The sequence below is a fragment of the Delphinus delphis genome, chromosome 8 (assembly GCF_949987515.2).
Source record: "Delphinus delphis chromosome 8, mDelDel1.2, whole genome shotgun sequence".
Taxonomy (NCBI): domain Eukaryota; kingdom Metazoa; phylum Chordata; class Mammalia; order Artiodactyla; family Delphinidae; genus Delphinus; species Delphinus delphis.
The window spans coordinates 40887515-40907515 of NC_082690.1; the positions used below are offsets into that span (position 1 = coordinate 40887515).

At 39.6% G+C, this 20001-nt stretch overlaps 1 protein-coding gene across 1 annotated transcript in view; it reads right to left on the reverse strand.

Annotated features, from left to right (window-relative positions):
• The window catches only part of HEPHL1 (hephaestin like 1), a 90605-nt gene that overhangs the window by 32020 nt on the left and 38584 nt on the right, over window positions 1–20001 (reverse strand). The window contains 5 exon segments of the mRNA XM_060017230.1: window positions 8469–8619; window positions 8795–9006; window positions 10596–10727; window positions 10872–11011; window positions 19819–19987. Coding sequence (XP_059873213.1) covers window positions 8469–8619; window positions 8795–9006; window positions 10596–10727; window positions 10872–11011; window positions 19819–19987 — 804 coding nt within the window.

The following is a 20001-nucleotide window of genomic DNA, read 5'->3' on the forward strand; positions in this document are numbered from 1 at the left end:
TGATTCTTACTATCCAAGAACACAGTATCTTTCCATCTGTTTTTGTTGTCTTCAATTTCTTTCACCAGTGTCATAGTTTTCTGAGTACAGGTCCTTTACCTCCTGGGGTAGGTTCATCCCTAGGTATTTTATTATTTTTGATGTGATGGTAAGTGAGATTGTTTCCTTGATTTCTTTTTCTTATAATGCATTGTTAGTGTGTATAAATACAACAGATTTCTATATATTAATTTTATATTCTGCAACTTTACTGAATTCATTGATGAGCTCTAGTAGTTTTCTGGTAATGTCTTTAGGATTTTCTAAGTATAGTATCATGCCATCTGCAAACAATGACATTTTGACTTCTTCCTTTCCAATTTGAATGCCTTTTATTTCTTTTTCTTCTCTGATTGCTGTGGCTAGGACTTCCAATATTTTATTGAATAAAAGTGGTGAGAGTGGGCATCATTGTCTTGTTCCTGATCTTAGAGGAAATGCTTTCAGTTTTTCACAACTGAGTATGATGTTAGCTGTGGAGCTGTCATATATGGCCTTAATTATGTTGAGGTATGTTCCCTCTATGCCAACTTTCTGGAGAATATTTATCATAAATGAGTGTTGAGTTTTGTCAAAAGCTTTTTCTGCATCTATTGAGGTGATCATATAGTTTTTACTCTTCAGTTTCTTAATGTGGTACATCACATCAATCTAGTAGTTCTGCGTCTTTATTCCCATCTTGCCCCTAGCTTCTTCATGACCATTTTTTGTTTGTTTGTTTAAGATTCCATATATATGTGTTAGCATACAGTATTTGTTTTTCTCTTTCTGACTTACTTCGCTCTGTATGACAGACTCTAGATCCATCCACCTCACTACAAATAACGCAATTTCCTTTCTTTTTATGGCTCAGTAATATTCTGTTGTATATATGTGTCACATCTTCTTCATCCATTCATCTGTTGATGGACACTTAGGTTGCTTCCATGTCCTGGCTATTGTAAATAGAGCTGCAATGAACATTGTGGTACATGACTCTTTTTTTTTTTTTTTAATTCTTTTTTTTTTTTTTTTTCGGTACGCGGGCCTCTCACTGTTGTGGCCTCTCCTGTTGCGGAGGACAGGCTCCGGATGCCCAGGCTCAGCGGCCATGGCTCATGGGCCCAACTGCTCCGCAGCATGTGGGATCTTCCCGGACTGGGGCACGAACCCGAGTCCCCTGCATCGGCAGGCGGACTCTCAACCACTGCGCCACCAGGGAAGCCCCATGACTCTTTTTGAACTATGGTTTTCTCAGGGTATATGCCCAGTAGTGGGATTGCTGGGTCGTATGGTAGTTCTATTTTTAGCTTTTTAAGGAACCTCCATACGGTTCTCCATAGTGGCTGTATCAGTTTACATTCCCACCAACAGTGCAAGAGGGCTCACTTTTCTCCACAGCCTCTCCAGCATTTATTGTTTGTAGATTTTTTGATGATGCCCCTTCTGATCAGTGTGAGATGATATCTCATTGTAGTTTTGACTTGCATTTCTCTAACGATTAATGATACTGAGCATTCTTTCATGTGTTTGCTGGCAACCTGCATATCTTCTTTGGAGAAATGTCTAGGTCTTCTGCCCATTTTTGGATTGGGTTGTTTGTTTTTTTCATATTGAGCTGCATAAGCTGCTTGTAAATTGTGGAGATCAATCCTTTGTCAGTTGCTTCATTAGCAAATATTTTCTCCCATTCTGAGGGTTGTCTTTTCATCTTGTTTATGGTTTCCTTTGCTGTGCAAAAGCTATTAAGTTTCATCAGGTCACATTTGTTTATTTTTGTTTTTATTTCCATTTCTCTAGGAAGTGGGTGAAAAAGGATCTTGCTGTGATTTATGTCATAGAGTGTCCTGCCTATGTTTTCCTCTAAGAGTATGATAGTGTCTGGCCTTACACTTAGGTCTTTAATCCATTTTGAGTTTATTTTTGTGTATGGTGTTAGGGAGTGTTCTAATTTCATTCTTATAGATGTAGCTGTCCAGTTTTCCCAGCACCACTTATTGAAGAGGCTGTTTTTTCTCCACTGTAAAGTCTTGCCTCCTTTATCAAAGATAAGGTGACCATATGTACGTGGGTTTGTCTCTGGGATTTCTATCCTGTTCCATTGATTTATATTTCTGTTTTTGTGCCAGTACTATACTGTCTTGATTACTGTAGCTTTGTAGTATAATCTGAAGTCAGGGAGCCTGATTCCTCCAGCTCTGTTTTTCTTTCTCAAGACTGCTTTTGCTATTTGGGGTCTTTTGTGTTTCCATACATATTGTGAAATTTTTTGTTCTAGTTCTGTGAAAAATGCCAGTGGTAGTTTGACAGGGATTGCACTGAATCTGTAGATTGCTTGGGGTAGTATAGTCAATTTCACAATGTTGATTCTTCCAATCCAAGAACATGGTATATCTCTCCATCTGTTGGTATCATCTTTAATTTCTTTCATCAGTGTCTTATAAGTTTCTGCATACAGGTCTTTTGTCTCCTTAGGTAGGTTTATTCCTAGATATTTTATTCTTTTTGTTGCAATTGTAAAGGGGAGTGTTTTCTTAATTTCACTTTCAGATTTTTCATCATTAGTGTATAGGAATACAAGAGATTTCTGTGCATTAATTTTGTATCCTGCTACTTTACCAAATTCATTGATTAACTCTAGTAGTTTTCTGGTAGCATCTTTAGGATACTCTATGTATAATATCATGTCATCTGCAAACAGTGACAGCTTTATTTCTTCTTTTCCAATTTGTATTCCTTTTATTTGTTTTTCTTCTCTGATTGCTCTGGCTAAAACTTCCAAAACTATAATAGTGGTGAGAGTGGGCAACCTTGTCTTGTTCCTGATCTTAGTGGAAATGGTTTCAGTTTTTCACCATTGAGGAGGATTTTGGCTGTGGGTTTGTTATATATGGCCTTTATTGTGTTGAGGTAAGTTCCCTCTATGACTACTTTCTGGAGGATTTTTATCATAATTGGGTGTTGAATTTTGTCAAAAGCTTTTTCTGCATCTATTGAGATGATCATATTGTTTTCCTCCTTCAATTTGTTAATATGGTGTATCACATTGACTGATTTGAGCATATTGAAGAAGTCTTGCATTCCTGGGATAAACCCCACTTGATCATGGTGTATGATCCTTTTAATGTGCTGTTGGATTCTGTTTGCTAGTATTTTGTTGAGGAGTTTTACATCTATGTTCATCAGTGATAATGGCCTGTAGTTTTCTTTCTTTGTGACATCTCTGTCTGGTTTTGGTGTCAGGCTGACGGTGGCCTCGTAGAATGAGTTTGGGAGCGTTCCTCCCTCTGCTATATTTTGGAAGAGTTTGAGAAGGATAGATGTTAGCTCTTCTCTAAATGTTTGATAGAAGTCGCCTGTGAAGTTATCTGGTCCTGGGCTTTTGTTTGTTGGAAGATTTTTAACCACAGTTTCAATTTCAGTGCTTGTGATTTGTCTGTTCATATTTTCTATTTCTTCCTGGTTCAGTCTTGGCACGTTGTGCATTTCTAAGAAATTGTCCATTTCTTCCAGGTTGTCCATTTTATTGGCATAGAGTTGCTTGTAGTAATCTCTCATGATCCTTTGTATTTCTGCAGTGTCACTTGTTACTTCTCCTTTTTCTTTTCTAATTCTATTGATTTGAGTCTTCTCCTTTTTTTTCTTGATGAGTCTGGTGAATGGTTTATCAATTTTGTTTATCTTCTCAAAGAACCAGCTTTTAGTTTTGTTGATCTTTGCTCTCGTTTCCTTCATTTCTTTTTCATTTATTTCTGATCTGATTTTTATCATTCCTTTCCTTCTGCTAACTTTGGGGTTGTTCTTCTTTCTCTAATTGCTTTAGGTGCAAGGTTAGGTTGTTTATTTGAGATGTTTCCTGTTTCTTACGGTAGGATTGTATTGCTATAAACTTCCCTGTTAGAACTGCTTTTGCTGCATCCCATAGGTTATGGGTCATCGTGTTTTCATTGTCATTTGTTTCTAGGTATTTTTTGATTTCCTTTTTGATTTCTTCAGTGATCTCTTGGTTATTAAGCAGTGTATTGTTTAGCTTCCATGTGTTTGTATTTTTTTACAGTTTTTTCCTGTAATTGATACCTAGTCTCATAGCGTTGGGGTCAGAAAAGATACTTGATACAATTTCAATTTTCTTAAATTTACCAAGGCTTGATTTGTGACCCAAGGTATGATCTATCCTGGAGAATGTTCCATGAGCACGTGAGAAAAATGTGCATTCTGTTGTTTTTGGATGGAATGTCCTATAAATATCAATTAAGTCCATCTTGTTTAATGTATCATTTAAAGCTTGTGTTTCCTTCTTTATTTTCATTTTGGATGATGTGTCCATTGGTGAAAGTGGGGTGTTAAAGTCCCCTACTATGCTTGTGTTACTGTCGATTTCCCCTTTTATGGCTGTTAGTATTTGCCTTATGTATTGAGGTTCTTCTATGTTGGGTACATAAATATTTACAATTGCTATACCTTCTTCTTGGATCGATCCCTTGATCATTATGTAGTGTCCTTCTTTGTCTCTTGTAATAGTCTTTATTTTAAAGTCTATTTTGTCTGATATGAGAATTGCTACCCCAGCTTTCTTCTGATTTCCATTTTCATGGAATATCTTTTTGCATTCCCTCACTTTCAGTCTGTATGTGTCCCTAGGTCTGAAGTTGGTCTCTTGTAGACAGCATATATACCAGTTTTGTTTTTGTATACATTCAGCCAGTCTATGCCTTTCAGTTGGAGCACTTAATCCATTTACATTTAAGTGTTTATCAATATGTATGTTCCTATTATGTTTTGGGTTTGTGATTGTAGGTCTTTCCCTTCTCTTGTGTTTCCTGCCTGGTGAAGTTCCTTTAGCATTTGTTGTAAAGCTGGTTTGGTGGTGCTGAATTCTCTTAGCTTTTGCTTGTCTATATGGGTTTTAATTTCTCTGTCAAATCTGAATGAGATCCTTGTTGGGTAGAGTAATCTTTGTTGTAGGTTTTTCCCCTTCATCGCTTTAGATATGTCCTTCTCCTCCCTTCTGGCTTACAGAGTTTCTGCTGAACGATCAGCTGTTAACCTTATGGGTATTCCCTTGTATGTTATTTGTTGTTTTTCCCTTGTTGCTTTTAATACTTTTTCTTTGTATTTAATTTTTGATAGTTTGATTAATATGTGTCTTGGTGTGTTTCTCCTTGGATTTATCCTATATAGGACTCTCTGTGCTTCCTGGACTTGATTAACTATTTCCTTTCCCATATTATGGAAGTTTTCAACTATAATCTCTTCAAATATTTTCTCAGTTCTTTTTCTCTTCTTCTTCTGAGACTCCTATAATTCTAATGTTGGTGTGTTTAATGTTGTCCCAGAGGTCTCTGAGACTGTTCTCAACTCTTTTCATTCTTTGTTCTTTATTCTGCTCTGCAGTAGTTATTTCCACTATTTTATCTTCCAGGTCACTTATTCATTCTCCTGTCTCAGTTATTCTGCTCTTGATCCCTTCTAGAGAATTTTTAATTACATTTATTGTGCTGTTCATCACTGTTTGTTTGCTCTTTTGTTCTTCTAGTTCCTTGTTAAACGTTTCTTGTATTTTCTCCATTCTATTTCCAAGATTTTGGATCATCTTTACTATCATTATTCTGAATTTTTTTCAGGTAGACTGCCTATTTCCTCTTCATTTGTTAGGTGTGGTGGGTTTTTACCTTGCTCCTTCATCTGCTCTTAGTTTCTCTTTCTTCTCATTTTGCTTAACTTACTGTGTTTGGGGTCTCCTTTTCACAGGCTGCAGGTTCGTAGTTCCCACTGTTTTTTGTATCTGCCCCCAATGGCTAAAGTTGGTTCACTGTGTTGTGTAGGCTTCCTGGTGGAGGGGGCTAGTGCCTGTGTTCTGGTAAATGAGACTGGATCTTGTCTTTCCGGTGGGCAGGTCCACGTCTGGTGCTGTGTTTTGGGGTGTCTGTGGGCTTATTATGATTTTAGGTAGCCTCTCTGCTAATGGGTAGTGTTGTGTTCCTGTCTTGTTAGTTGTTTGGCATAGGGTGTCCAGCAGTGTAGCTTGCTGGTTGTTGAGTGGAGCTGGGTCTTGGCATTGAGATGGAGATCTCTGGGAGATTTTCACCATTTGATATTACGTGGAGCTGGGAGGTCTCTTGTGGACCAATGTCCTGAACTTGGCTCTCCCACCCCAGAGGCACAGCCCTAATGCCTGGCTCGGGCACCAAGAGCCTGTCCTCCACACAGCTCAGAATAAAAGGGAGAAAAAAAAGAAAGAAAGGAAGAAGAACATAAAATAAAATAAAATATTTACTAAAATAAAAAATAATTATTAAAATAATTTTTTAAAGTAATTTAAAAAAAGAAAGAAAGAAGAGAGCAACCAAACCAAAAACAAGTCCACCAATGATAACCAGTGCTAAAAACTATACTAAAAAAACCAAAAAGACGGATAGACAGAACCCTAGGAGAAATGGTAAATGCAAAGCTATACAGACAAAATCACACACAGAAACTTACACAAACACACTCACAGAAGGAGAAAAAGGAAAAAATACATATATATATCATTGCTCCTAAAGTCCACCTCCTCAATTTGGGATGTTTCGTTGTCTATTCAGGTATTCCACAGATGCAGGTACATCAAGTTGATTGTGGAGATTTAATCTGCTGCTCCTGAGGCTGCTGGGAGAGATTTCCCTTTCTCTTCTTTGTTTGCACAGCTCCTGGGGTCCAGCTTTGGATTTGGACCTGCCTCTGCGTGTAGGTTGCCTGAGGGCATCTGTTCTTCGCTCAGGATGGGGTTAAAGGAGCAGCTGATTGGGGGGCTCTGGCTCGCTCAGGCCAGGGGGACAGAGGGGGATGGAGTGTGGGACAAGCCTGCGGCAGCAGAGGCCAGCGTGACATTGCACCAGCCTGTGGCGCGCCGTGCGTTCTCCCGGGGAAGTTGTCCCTGGATCACGGGACTCTGGCAGTGGCGGGCTGCACAGGCTCCTGGGAGGGGAGTTGTGTATAGTGCCCTGTGCTCGCACACACACTTCTTGGTGGCAGCAGCAGCAGCAGCCTTAGCGTCTGATGCCCGTCTCTGGGGTCCACGCTGTTAGCCGCGGCTCGCGCCCATCTCTGGAGCTCCTTTAAGCAGCGCTCTTAATCCCCTCTCTTCGCGCAACAGGAAACAAAGAGGGAAGAAAAATTCTCCTGTGTCTTCGGCAGCTCCAGACATTTTCCTGGACTCCCTCCCGGCTAGCTGTGGCGCATTAGTCCCTTCAGGGTGTGTTCACGCAGCCAACCCCAGTCCTCTCCCTGGGATCTGTCCTCCGAAGCCCGAGCGTCAACTCCCAGCCCCCGTCCGTCCCGGCAGGTGAGCAGACAAGCCTCTTGGGCTGGTGAGTGCTGGTCTGCACCGATCCTCTGTGCGGGAATCTCTCCGCTTTGCCCTCCGCACCCCTGTTGCTGCGCTCTCCTCCATGGCTCCGAAGCTTCCCCCTCCGCCACCCGCAGTCTCCGCCCGGGGGGGCTTCCTAGTGTGTGGAAACCTTTCCTCCTTCACAGCTCCCTCCCACTGGTGCAGGTCCCGTCCCTATTCTTTTGTCTCTGTTTTTTCTTTTGCCCTACCCAGTTACGTGGGGAGTTTCTTGCCTTCTGGGAGGTCCGAGGTCTTCTGCCAGCGTTCAGTAGGTGTTCTGTAGGAGTTGTTTCACGTGTAGATGTATTTCTGATGTATCTGTGGGGAGGAAGGTGATCTCCGCGTCTTACTCTTCTGCCATCTTCCTCTGTACCCTGTAGATGTGTTTTTGATGTGTTTGTGGGAGGAGATGAGTTCCACATTCTCTTACTCCACCACCTTGATCTCTTCCCTCTAGGCATTTTTGTTGACTCCACACTCTGGTGGCCATTTGAGTTTGGACTCTTGTGCATTACTCTGCCACCTTGGGTAATCTCTCCAAGACTCACAAGAATCCCATGTTACACCAATTACAATGTGGGTTTGCTATTGTTAACAACTGATATAAAAGAGACAGAGAAGGATAATTAACTAATTTCTCCTACATGAAGATCTTGGATAGGAATGGCTAATGTTTTACAAATTAACACTTTAGATAGTTATACATACAACTTGGTAAGAGATGCCTTGCTGGATAATAATTATCTCCAACTATCAGCTGGATTATCAGACTTAATGACATTATTGCAAACCCAAGGGAGGGCATTTTGTCAGTAATTTTCTACATTTATGATGTACTGTGATCTTTGCTAGTTCAAATTTTGTATTGCTTTATCTAAGGCTTTAGATGTATTAATTAAGTTTCACATCTCTAGAGACAGGGAGGTTTCACCATACCTTGTGCGTCTGAAGCCACAAAATATTTTACTCATGACCAAGAACAATACCCAAGAAACCAAACTTAAGATAAAGCATTCCAAACATTTTCACTTCAAATGCAATTATGACTTTCCTTTACAGGAGGGAAAAACATTTTTCATACCATGCATTCGGTTGGACTTCACAAACTCTTTGTCCTCCTTGTCAACACTGAAGGGACGCCAGGTAAACTTCTGAATATTTTCATCAAGATATCTGCTCAGATTCTCATCAAAGACTGTGAATAATAGGTAAAATTCCTTGTCTATTCCTTTCTACAGAGAAGAAAGAAATGAATGTATTAAAGTACAGCTTGGAGGACTTCTTAGCTCTACTTCTCTTTCAAAATTAACACAAACTGACTCTTTATTAATATTTATTCTCTAGCCATATTACTGATCTCTCTCACATACAACCCTGAGAAAAACTTGGTGACCTTTGATGGCCTACCTGTGTCCCATCAGCATTGAGAATGCCCTTCTTACAGACTAGCAAAGGCCCTACAAGGCCAGAGCTGGTGTCGTTGATTGGCTCAACAGCTGAGAAGTAAAGATAGGTCAGACAGGGGGGATCATCAGCTGTTGGGCTTATGCTTTCAGGCACCGTCCACCTGTATGTGAAAGTTTCACCTGGCTTAACGTGTGCCCCTGGCTTCAGAAATCCTGAGAAGATAAATGAAACAGTTATTCAAAGCAACAGCCAAGAACACTAAACTTGTCACACTGGGTCTTCCAGCCCTGGTATGTCTCTCTCTGATGATATACTTTGTGGAAGGACAGTTATTTTCACTGTATCCTACCAGGGAGGCCACTGCCACAATCTGCTGTTTCATGAGATAGAAGCTTATATCAAAAGATTATCTTCTTCACAGATTACATTTAAGATCTTCACAGATATTACTTCTTACTCAATTACCAGGTTTAGCAAATGTTAGAAGAGCGATAACTGCCCATTTATATATTAATATATAAATGTAAATTCATAAAATATCATTGAGTACCTTCCATGTGGAATATATTATACTTGGCCTTGCAGAGGATACCCCAATAAGTTAAACAAGAGACATATCTTTAAAGAGTTTGAAGTCTAGAAGGTTGAACTAGGAATAACCCAAATAACTACAAGTTAGAGGAGGTAAGCGAAGGCCCAAGGTAACAAAGCTGATAAATGGCAGGTCTGGGATTCAAATTCAGGGCTGTCTGATTCCAAAGACTTTGCACTTAGCCCTTACATTATATTGCCAGATGAACACATTGAATCTCTCCAACTAGACTGGGGCCAGAGACTTTCTGTATCTTGTCCAGAGCCTGGCAAAAAGGTGCCCAGTAAGTTTTCTAAATTAAACAATAGAAAATGTGGACATTTGTGCTGTCACTAGTGTTCTTCCTGCACACACACAAAAGTCATTGTGAGCATTTTGACCAAGGAAGAGACTGCAGGCACAGGAAATGTTGCTGCAGCAGGGGGAGGAGAGGGTGGGTGTAGAGAGGGGGAATACTCCCTCCATTCCTTCCTTCTCTGTCCCCTCCCCATCACCTGCTCTGGACTGTGACTGGCCTCATACTTGGGCATGAAGAAGTAAGTATCCCAGGAGTCATGATGTCTGTTGTAGTGATGGGGAAGGCTTCCAATGCAACCAGGAGTTTCCCAAAAGCAGTATAATGAATGGAAGGATAATTCCTGCAGCCACTGGGTAGAAGATGCCTTTATTACATGTAGAGAGCCTGTGCTACATACTCTGTGATTGGGAGAGGCCGTGTATGATGGTAAGCACATAATACTGGTTTTAAATAAATATTTGTCGATAGGGACAAAGCAAAGACCATGTGTAAGATTTTGATTTCAACAAAACATTGGAAATCAGAGTTCCCTTTCAGCCTTCAGCCACAGATTCCATCCAAATGTAGCAGAAAATCTCTCCATCTTAGAGAAGTGGGGGCGACTGTGAAAGTAGATCACTTTGAGATTTATTACATTACTGAGGGAAAAGGAAAGGCATTAACACTTCCTAAGTACCTACTGTGGGCCAGACCCTGTCCTAAATTCTCTCCATCCTTTCCCAAAGCCCTATGAAGTGAGTGTCATTATCTGCATTTGATAGGTGAGAAGAATAAGGTTCAGAAAGTTGAAATAGCTGCTCAAGCTCACAGGGCTGGTAAGTAAAGGGACCAGGATTTGAACCAGGTCTGTCCGGTTCTAAGTCCTTTGCTCACTCATCCTGTTTCCTACCAAGGCTGAGGCTGGGACTTACCATCTACATTTGGGGCTGCATCAGAGGCCTTGTCATAGATCACACCGTGAGGCAAAATACTGTAGACCTTGTCGGCTTTGTTAGCAAAGGTCACTAACAGAGTATCACCCACCTCTGCCTTGATGATGGGACCTAAGAAATATTAAGAGAAGGAGAGGTAAGAGGATGAAAAGAGGGAAGTGGATAGGAGCAGGAGAAGAGTCATTCCATGTTAGGTGTGCATGTCCTACTAAAACATTTCCCCTGTTCAAAACATGACAGATGGTTTCACTGTACCAAGAATTCCAAGGTGGGCTTCTGCCTCAGAGAGTCTTTTTCTTCGAGTAAAAGTTGCATCAACATACTCTATATACTGAGCCTTCCAATATTTTCCTCCTATTCTGTTGTCCCCTTGTGTGAAGTAGAGCTCAGAGTCACTGTGGAAAGAATAGGAAGTTGGCTGAGAGTACACCTCTGCATATCCACCAAGTGCCGTAATTATGGAACTTTATTGTACTGCCTTTAGCCCATTTATCCACCCTTATCTCCAGAAAAGATAGCACAGTCTTCAACAAAGTTCCCAGGAATAGTCAACCAGCCTTAAAAGTCTTCAGAAGCTGTTTGATGCTCAAGCTCATTTCTCTCTTAGCCATTGTACTTTCTTCCCCAGAGGTCCAGCTACTGAAGAAGGCACAGGCAAACTCCTTCATTATCAATATTGGTGTCCCAGAATGGTGTCCTACAAAGTAACCAAGAGCTAACTGGTTTCTTTGCAGGATAAGCATCCCTCTATCTCTTGCTGATGTCAATATGAATAGACTCTGCATAGAGTATGCTCTGATATCTGGCATGATTAAGGAATGGAGCGTCTAGTTAATCAAATAATTTAATCAATGGAATTACCATACAAACTATATACATGAAATACCAAATTTCAAAGTTGTGAAATACGATGATATAACATCCAATTAGTACTATCTCTATTCTATTTTTGTCAATCGTGCCGTCACTCTTGCAGATGTGCAGGCTTTGTCTTCTTTTTCTGCCTCAACTCCTTATCCTGTTCATCCTGACTTTGCAACCTTTTATTTTGCACCCTTCCTTTTCTTCACCTTCATTTCTCCATCTTTTCCTTTCCTTTCTTGCCACGGTCACAACCCCAGTACCTGCATGTCCTCCTCACCTTGTGCTTGGACCATTATATAAACCTCCTAACTGTGCACGCAGCATCCTCTATCTCACATTGGCTCACTCTTTTTTTACCTTTTTTAAAATTGCATTATTTGCATTTTTTTTATATAGCAGGTTCTAATTAGCTATCTATTTTACACATATTAGTGTATATATGTCAGTCCCAATCTCCCAATTCATCCCACCCCTGCCCCCCGCAGCTTTCCCCCCTTGGTGTCCATACATTCAATTTTTTTCTCAGCATACACACCACTACTACATTAATCTTCAAAATAGTAATTTTTATTGTCATTTTACTTGCTCCAAAATCTTCATTTGCTTCCAATTGCCAATCAAGTAAAGTTCAAATGATTGGAGGACCTCTGCAATGGATATCCAGTTTACCCCAATTCTCTCTGCATTGCTCTATGTGAGTGCCCGTTCCCCATGCAAATCCCCCACACCAGGCATTCACTCTCTGATCTAATCACTCTGCTTTATGGCAGATGCTTTGCATTAACCCCTGCATCTAAAATTTCCCTCTCTTTACAATTCACTTATATAAATTCTACCATTCTTTAAGACCCTACTTAAGTTCCACTTCCTCTGTGAAATCTTTCTGGTTATCGTAGCTCTCTCTGAATGTGCAAAGAACTCACTGTCTGGACAACTCATCTAAATCTTATTTGTAACTTGCAAAATCACTTGTCTTCTCCTGTGCATTCAGCATCTTTCTCTACCTGAGATTGGGAACATTGTCTTAGACCTCCCTGGATCCCTTATGTCACTTAGTACATTGTGCTGTCCCATATTACATTAAATATTGATTGAATATAGCTTAATATTTCATATTTTATAAGGAGCTTCTGAATTCTGGAAGGCTTCTCAGAAATAATTTTCAATGTTAATTTTCATTATTTTGTTTAAGGAGAAATACTGGTCAATAGAGAATGTTCATATCAAAGAGTTTTTCATATATGGTTCACACAAATTCTTTAGGCAAGCCTCAAGTGCATTGGTTTGGTGGAAGAATGAATGAATGAATGAAATTTACAATGAAAGAAACAAAGGGTATCTTACTGACCACAAAGACAATTTTTAAAACACTCCCTCAAACATTAAAAGGATTATAGGATAGATTCTCGCTGGGGATGCGGGCCCAGATGGCCGCAGGAAGCCAAGGATACAGCATTACATTCAGTCTTCATGTCTCCATAGGCTCCTCTTGGCTGTGACAATTTCTCATACTTCCCTCATTTTTGGTGACCTTGACAATGTTGAGGACTACTGCGCTGTTCTAAACCCTCAGAGTCTTCTGCTTCCATTGGCAGAAAGGGAAAAAGACAGTGGAGGAGCCACTTCAGATTCATAAAAACCCCAGCTTAGAGGAAGTAATATCTTGGAAAATTTTGAACATTAAATAATACATGCTACTGGATTGTGAGGGAAAGAGTGAATTTAAAGAGAAACCTTGGGGGAGACCTTCAAGATGTCGGAGGAGTAAGACGTGGAGATCACCTTCCTCCCCACAAATATATCAGAAACATCTACATGTGGAACAACTCCGACAGAACACCTACTGAATCCTGGCAGAAGACCTCAGACTTCCCAAAAGGGTCTTCGTGCTCCAGTCGGGTGTCAGGCCTGTGCCTCTGAGGTGGGAGAGCTTAGTTCAGGACATTGGTCCACCAGAGACCTCCTGGCTCCACATAATATCAAATGGTCCACCAGAGACCTCCTGGCTCCACATAATATCAAATGGTCCACCAGAGACCTCCTGGCTCCACATAATATCAAATGGCAAAAGTTCTCCCATAGATCTCCATCTCAGTGCTAAGACCCAGCTACACTCAATGACCAGCAAGCTACAATGCTGGACATCCTATGCCAAACAACTAGCAAGACAGGAACACAACCACACCCATTAGCAGAGAGGCTGCCTAAAATCATACTAAGGCCACAGACACCCCAAAACACACCACCAGATGTGGTCCTGCCCACCAGAAAGACAAGATCCAGCCTCATCCTCCAGAACACAGTCATTAGTCCCCTCCACTAGGAAGCTTACACAACTCACTGAGCCAACCTTAGCCACTGGGGGCAGACACCAAAAACAATGAGAACTATGAACTTGCAGCCTGTGAAAAGGAGACCCCAAACACAGTAAGTCAAGCAAAATGAGAAGACAGAGAAACACACAGCAGATGAAGGAGCAAGGTAAAAACCCACCAGACCAAAGAAATGAAGAGGAAATAGGCAGTCTACCTGAAAAAGAATTCAGAGTAATGAGAGCAAAGATAATCCAAAATCTTGGAAATAGAAAGGAGAAAATACAAGAAATGTTTAACAAGGACCTAGAAAAACTAAAGAGCAAACAAACAATGATGAACAACACAACAAACGAAATTAAAATTCTCTAGAAGGAATCAATAGCAGAATAACTGAGGCAGAAGAACAGACAAGTGACCCAGAAGATAAAATAGTGGAAATAACTACTGCAGAGCAGAATAAAGAAAAAAGAATGAAAAGAATTGAGGACAGTCTCAGAGACCTCTGGGACAACATTAAACACACGAACATTCGAATTATAGGGCTCGCAGAAGAAGAAGAGAAGACAAAGGGACTGAGAAAATATTTGAAGAGATTATAGCTGACAACTTCCCTAATATGGGAAAGGAAATAGTTAATCAAGTCCAAGAAGTGCAGAGAGTCCCATACAGGATAAATCCAAGGAGAAACATGCGAAGACACATATTAATCAAACAATCAAAAATTAAATACAAAGAAAAAATATTAAAAGCAGCAAGGGAAAAACAACAGATAACAGACAAGGGAATCCCCATAAGGTCAACAGCTGATCTTCCAGCAGAAACACTGCAAGCCAGAAGGGAGTGGCAGGACATATTTAAAGTGATGAAAGGGGAAAACCTACAACCAAGTTTACTCTACCCAGCAAGGATCTCATTCAGATTCAATGGAGAAATTAAAAACTTTACAGACAAGCAAAAGCTAAGAGAATTCAGCACTATCAAACCAGCCTTATAACAAATGCTAAAGGAACTTCTCTAGGCAGGAAACACAAGAGAAGGAAAAGACCTACAATAACAAACCCAAAACAATTAAGAAAATGGTAATAGGAACATACATATCGATGACTACCTTAAATGTAAATGGATTAACTGTTCCCACCAAAAGACATAGACTGGCTGAATAGATACAAAAACAAGACCCATATATATGCTGTCTACAAGAGACCCATTTCAGACCTAGTGACACATACAAAGTGAAAGTGAGGGGATGGAAAAAGATATTCCATGCAAATGGAAATCAAAAGAAAGCTGGAGTAGCAATTCTCATATCAGACAAAATAGACTTTAAAATAAAGACTATTACAAGAGACAAAGAAGGACACTACATAATGATCAAGGGATCGATCCAAGAAGAAGATATAACAATTGTAAATATTTATGCACCCAACATAGGAGCACCTCAATACATAAGGCAAAGGCTAACAGCCATAAAAGGGGAAATCAACAGTAACACAATTATCGCAGGAGACTTTAACACCCCACGTTCACCAATGGACACATCATCCAAAATGAAAATAAAGAAGGAAACAGAAGCTTTAAATGATACATTAAACAAGATGGACTTAATTGATATTTATAGGACATTCCATCCAAAAACAACAGAATACACCTTCTTCTCACGTGCTCATGGAACATTCTCCAGGATAGATCATATCTTGGGTCACAAATCAAACCTTGGTAAATTTAAGAAAAGTGAAATCATATCAAGTATCTTTTCTGATCACAATGCTATGAGACTAAATATCAATAACAGGAAAAAATCTGTAAAAAATACAAATACATGGAGGCTAAACAGTACACTACTTAATAACCAAGAGATAACTGAAGAAATCAAAAAGTACCTAGAAACAAAGGACAATGAAAACACGACGACCCAAAATCTATGGGATGCAGCAAAAGCAGTTCTAAGAGGGAAGATTATAGCGATACAATCCTACCTCAAGAAACAAGAAACATCTCAAATAGACAACCTAACCTTACACATAAAGTAATTAGAGAAAGAACAGAAAAACCCCAAAGTTAGCAGAAGGAAAGAAATCATAAAGATCAGATCAGAAATAAATGAAAAAGAAATGTAGGAAACAATAGCAAAGATCAATAAAACTAAAAGCTCGTTCTTTGAGGAGATAAACAAAGTTGATAAACCATTCACCAGACTCATCAAGGTAAAAAGGGAGAAGACTCAAATCAATAGAATTAGAAATGAAAAAGGAGAAGTAACAAGTGACACTGCAGAAATACAAAAGATCATTAGAGATTACTACAAGCAACTCTATGCCAATAAAATGGACAACCTGGAAGAAATGGACAAATACTTAGAAAAGCACAACTTCTGAGACTAAACCAGGAAGAAATAGAAAATATAAACAGAAAAATCACAAGCACTGAATTTGAGACTGGGATTAAAAATCTTCCAACAAACAAAAGCCCAGGACCAGATAACTTCACAGGCGAATTCTATCAAGCATTTAGAGAAAAGCTAACACCTATCCTTCTCAAACTCTTCCAAAATATAGCAAAGGGAGGAACACTCCCAAACTCATTCTACAAGGCCACCATCAGCCTGATACCAAAGCCAGACAAAATCTCACAAAGAGAGAAAACTACAGGTCAATATCACTGATATGAACACATATGCAAAAATCCTCAACAAAATACTAGCAAACAGAATCCAAAAGCACATTAAAAGGATTATACACCATGATCAAGTGGGGTTTATACAAGAAATGCAAGGATTCTTCAATATGTGCAAATCAATCAATCTGATACACCATATTAACAAATTGAAGGAGAAAAACCATATGATCATCTCAATAGATGCAGAAAAAGCTTTTGACAAAATTCAACATCCATTTATGATAAAAACCCTCCAGAAAGTAGGCATACAGGGAACTTACCTCAACATAATAAAGGTCATATATGAGAAACCCACAGCCAACATCGTTCTCAATGGTGAAAAACTGCAAGCATTTCCACTAAGATCAGGAACAAGGCAAGGCTGCCCACTCTTACCACTATTATTCAACATAATTTTGGAAATTTTAGCCACAGCAATCAGAGAATTAAAATAAATAAAAGGAATCTAAAGCAGAAAGGAAGAAGTAAAGCTGTCACTGTTTGCAGATGACATGATACTATACATAGAGAATCCTAAAGATGCCACCAGAAAACTACTAGAGCTAATCGATGAATTTGGTAAAGTTGTAGGATACAAAATTAATGCACAGAAATCTCTTGCATTCCTACATACTAACGACGAAAAATCTGAAAGAGAAATTAAGGAAAGACTCCCATTTACCATTGCAACAAAAAGAATAAAATACCTAGGAATAAACCTACCGAAGGAGACAAAAGACCTGTATGCGGAAAACCATAACACACTGATGAAAGAAATTAAAGATGATACAAACAGATGGAGAGATATACCATTTTCTTAGATTAGAACTGGAACAAAAAATTTCACAATATGTATGGAAACACAAAAGACCCCCAAATAGCCAAAGCAATCTTGAGAAAGTAAAATGGAGCTGGAGGAATCAGGCTCCCTGATTTCAGACTATACTACAAAGCTACAGTAATCAAGACAGTCTGGTACTGGCACAAAAACAGAAATATACATCAATGGAACAGGATAGAAAGCTCAGAGATAAACCATGCACATCTGGTCACCTTATTTTTGATAAAGGAGTCATAAACATACAATGGAGAAAAGACAGCCTCTTCAATAAGTGATGCTGGGAAAACTAGATAGCTACATGTAAAAGAATGAAATTAGAACACTCCCTAACACCATACACAAAAATAAACTCAAAATGAATTAAAGACCTAAGTGTAAGGCCAGACACTCTAAAACTCTTAGAGGAAAACATAGGCAGAATACTCTATGACATAAATCACAGCAAGATCCTTTTTCACCCACCTCCTAGAGAAATGGAAATAAAAACAAAAATAAACAAATGGGACCTAATGAAACTTAATAGCTTTTGCATATCAAAGGAAACCATAAACAAGATAAAAGGCAAACCTCAAAATGGGAGAAAACATTTGCAAATGAAGCAACTGACAAATGATTAATCTCCAAAATTTGCAAACAGCTCATGCAGCTCAATATCAATAAAAACAAACAACCCAATCAAAAATGGGCAGAAGACCTAAATAGACATTCCTCCAAAGAAGAGATACAGATTGCCAACAAACACATGAAAGGATGCTCAACATCACTAGTCATTAGAGAAATGCAAATCAAAACTACAATGAGGTATCACCTCACACCAGTCAGAATGGCCATCATCAAAAAATCTACAAACAATAAATGCTGGAAAGGGTGTGGAGAAAGGGAGCCCTGTTGCACTGTTGGTGGTAATGTAAGTTGATACAGCCATTATGGAGAACAGTATGAAGGTTCCTTAAAATACTAAAATAGAACTACCATATGACTCTGCAATCCCACTACTGGGCATATACCCTGAGATAACCATAATTCCCAAAGAGTCATGTACCACAGTGTTCATTGCAGCTCTATTTACAATAGTCAGGACATGGAAGCAACCTATGTGTCCATCAACAGATGATTGGATAAAGAAGATATGGCTCATATATACAATGGAATATTACTGAGCCATAAAAAGAAACGAAATTGAGTTATTTGTAGTGAGGTGGATGGACCTAGAGTCTGTCATACACAGTGAAGTAAGTCAAAAAGAGAAAAACAAATACCGTATGCTAACACATATATATGGGATCTAAAAAAAAAAGAAAAAAAAGGTTCTGAAGAACCTAGGGGCAGGACAGGAATAAAGACATGGACGTAGAGAATGGACTTGAGGACATGGGGAGGGGGAAGGGTAAGCTGGGACGAAATGAGAGAGTGCCATGGACATATATACACTACCAAATGTAAAATAGATAGGTAGTGGGAAGCAGCTACATAGCACAGGGAGATCAGCTCGGTGCTTTGTGACCACCTGGAGGAGTGGGATAGGGAGGGTGGGAGGGAGACACAAGAGGGAGGAGATATGGGGATATATGTATAGCAGATTCACTTTGTTATAAAGCAGAAACTAACACACCACTGTAAAGCAATTATATTCCAATAAAGATGTTAAAAAAAAAGGATTATAGGATAATAGCAATACTTGTTGGTATCACACTGTACATTTTATAATGCTTTCACAGACATCTTTGCATATGATTCTACAATAAGAAGTCACAGGAGTCTGCATACACTTAATGAATTGTTCGATTCAATTTGAAAAAATACTATATGCTGCGGGAGCCAAGAGAAAATTATTCAGGTGTCAGGGGAGGCTTTACTTAAGAGGTGACATTAGAATTAGAATTTGAAGGAAAAAATGGCATTATACTGGACAGGGAGAAAAAGGAATTCTGCGTAGAGGGGGCTTAAGTTATATCAGGCTGTCCTTGAGCCAAAAAGGTTAACCTTCCTTGACTAGTTCATCTCCAATGAAAGAGAGTCCTGCTGGGACTTCCCTGGTGGTCCAGTAGTTAAGACCCTGTGTTTCCATGTAGGAGGCACGGGTTGGACCCCTGGTCAGGGAACTAAGATCCCACATGCTGCGTGGTGGCCAAAACAAAACAAAACAAAAAGAGAGAGTCCTGCCACATTCCCTTTTCAAAACTGTCTTCTTCATATGTGCAAGCACCTTACTCTCTTCTCTGTCAGCTTAGTATTTCTCATGGCATTTAAAGCTGCAGCTTGCACAGAGCAGATGCTCATAAAATGTTTGATGAATGAATGAATCTAGTGCTTTGATTTAGCCAGCAAATCATGAAGCAATAAATACTCCTCCATGTCTCAGCCGTACACATTACAGGGCTCAGAGCTCCTTAAGTGAAGCCATTATGCTATCTATGCAGTATATGCTCATAAGAGCAGTGCCTAGCCTACAAATGAGATCACAGAGAAAAGCCTAATAGATGCCTCTCTTATGAGAGACTTAGCAACACCAGCAAAGAGAGCTTACCTGCCAGAGGCATTTAGGGGAAGACCACTGAATTTGTTATAGCCTTGAGGACCATAATCCCAAAGAATTTTTTCAGCTGCTATAAAATAGCGCCTCTGTCGACCCTTCATCTTGGGGTGAAAAATACCACTTTTGCAGTTACCAACATTGTATTGCCCCAGCATGCCAGCTGCAGAAGACAGG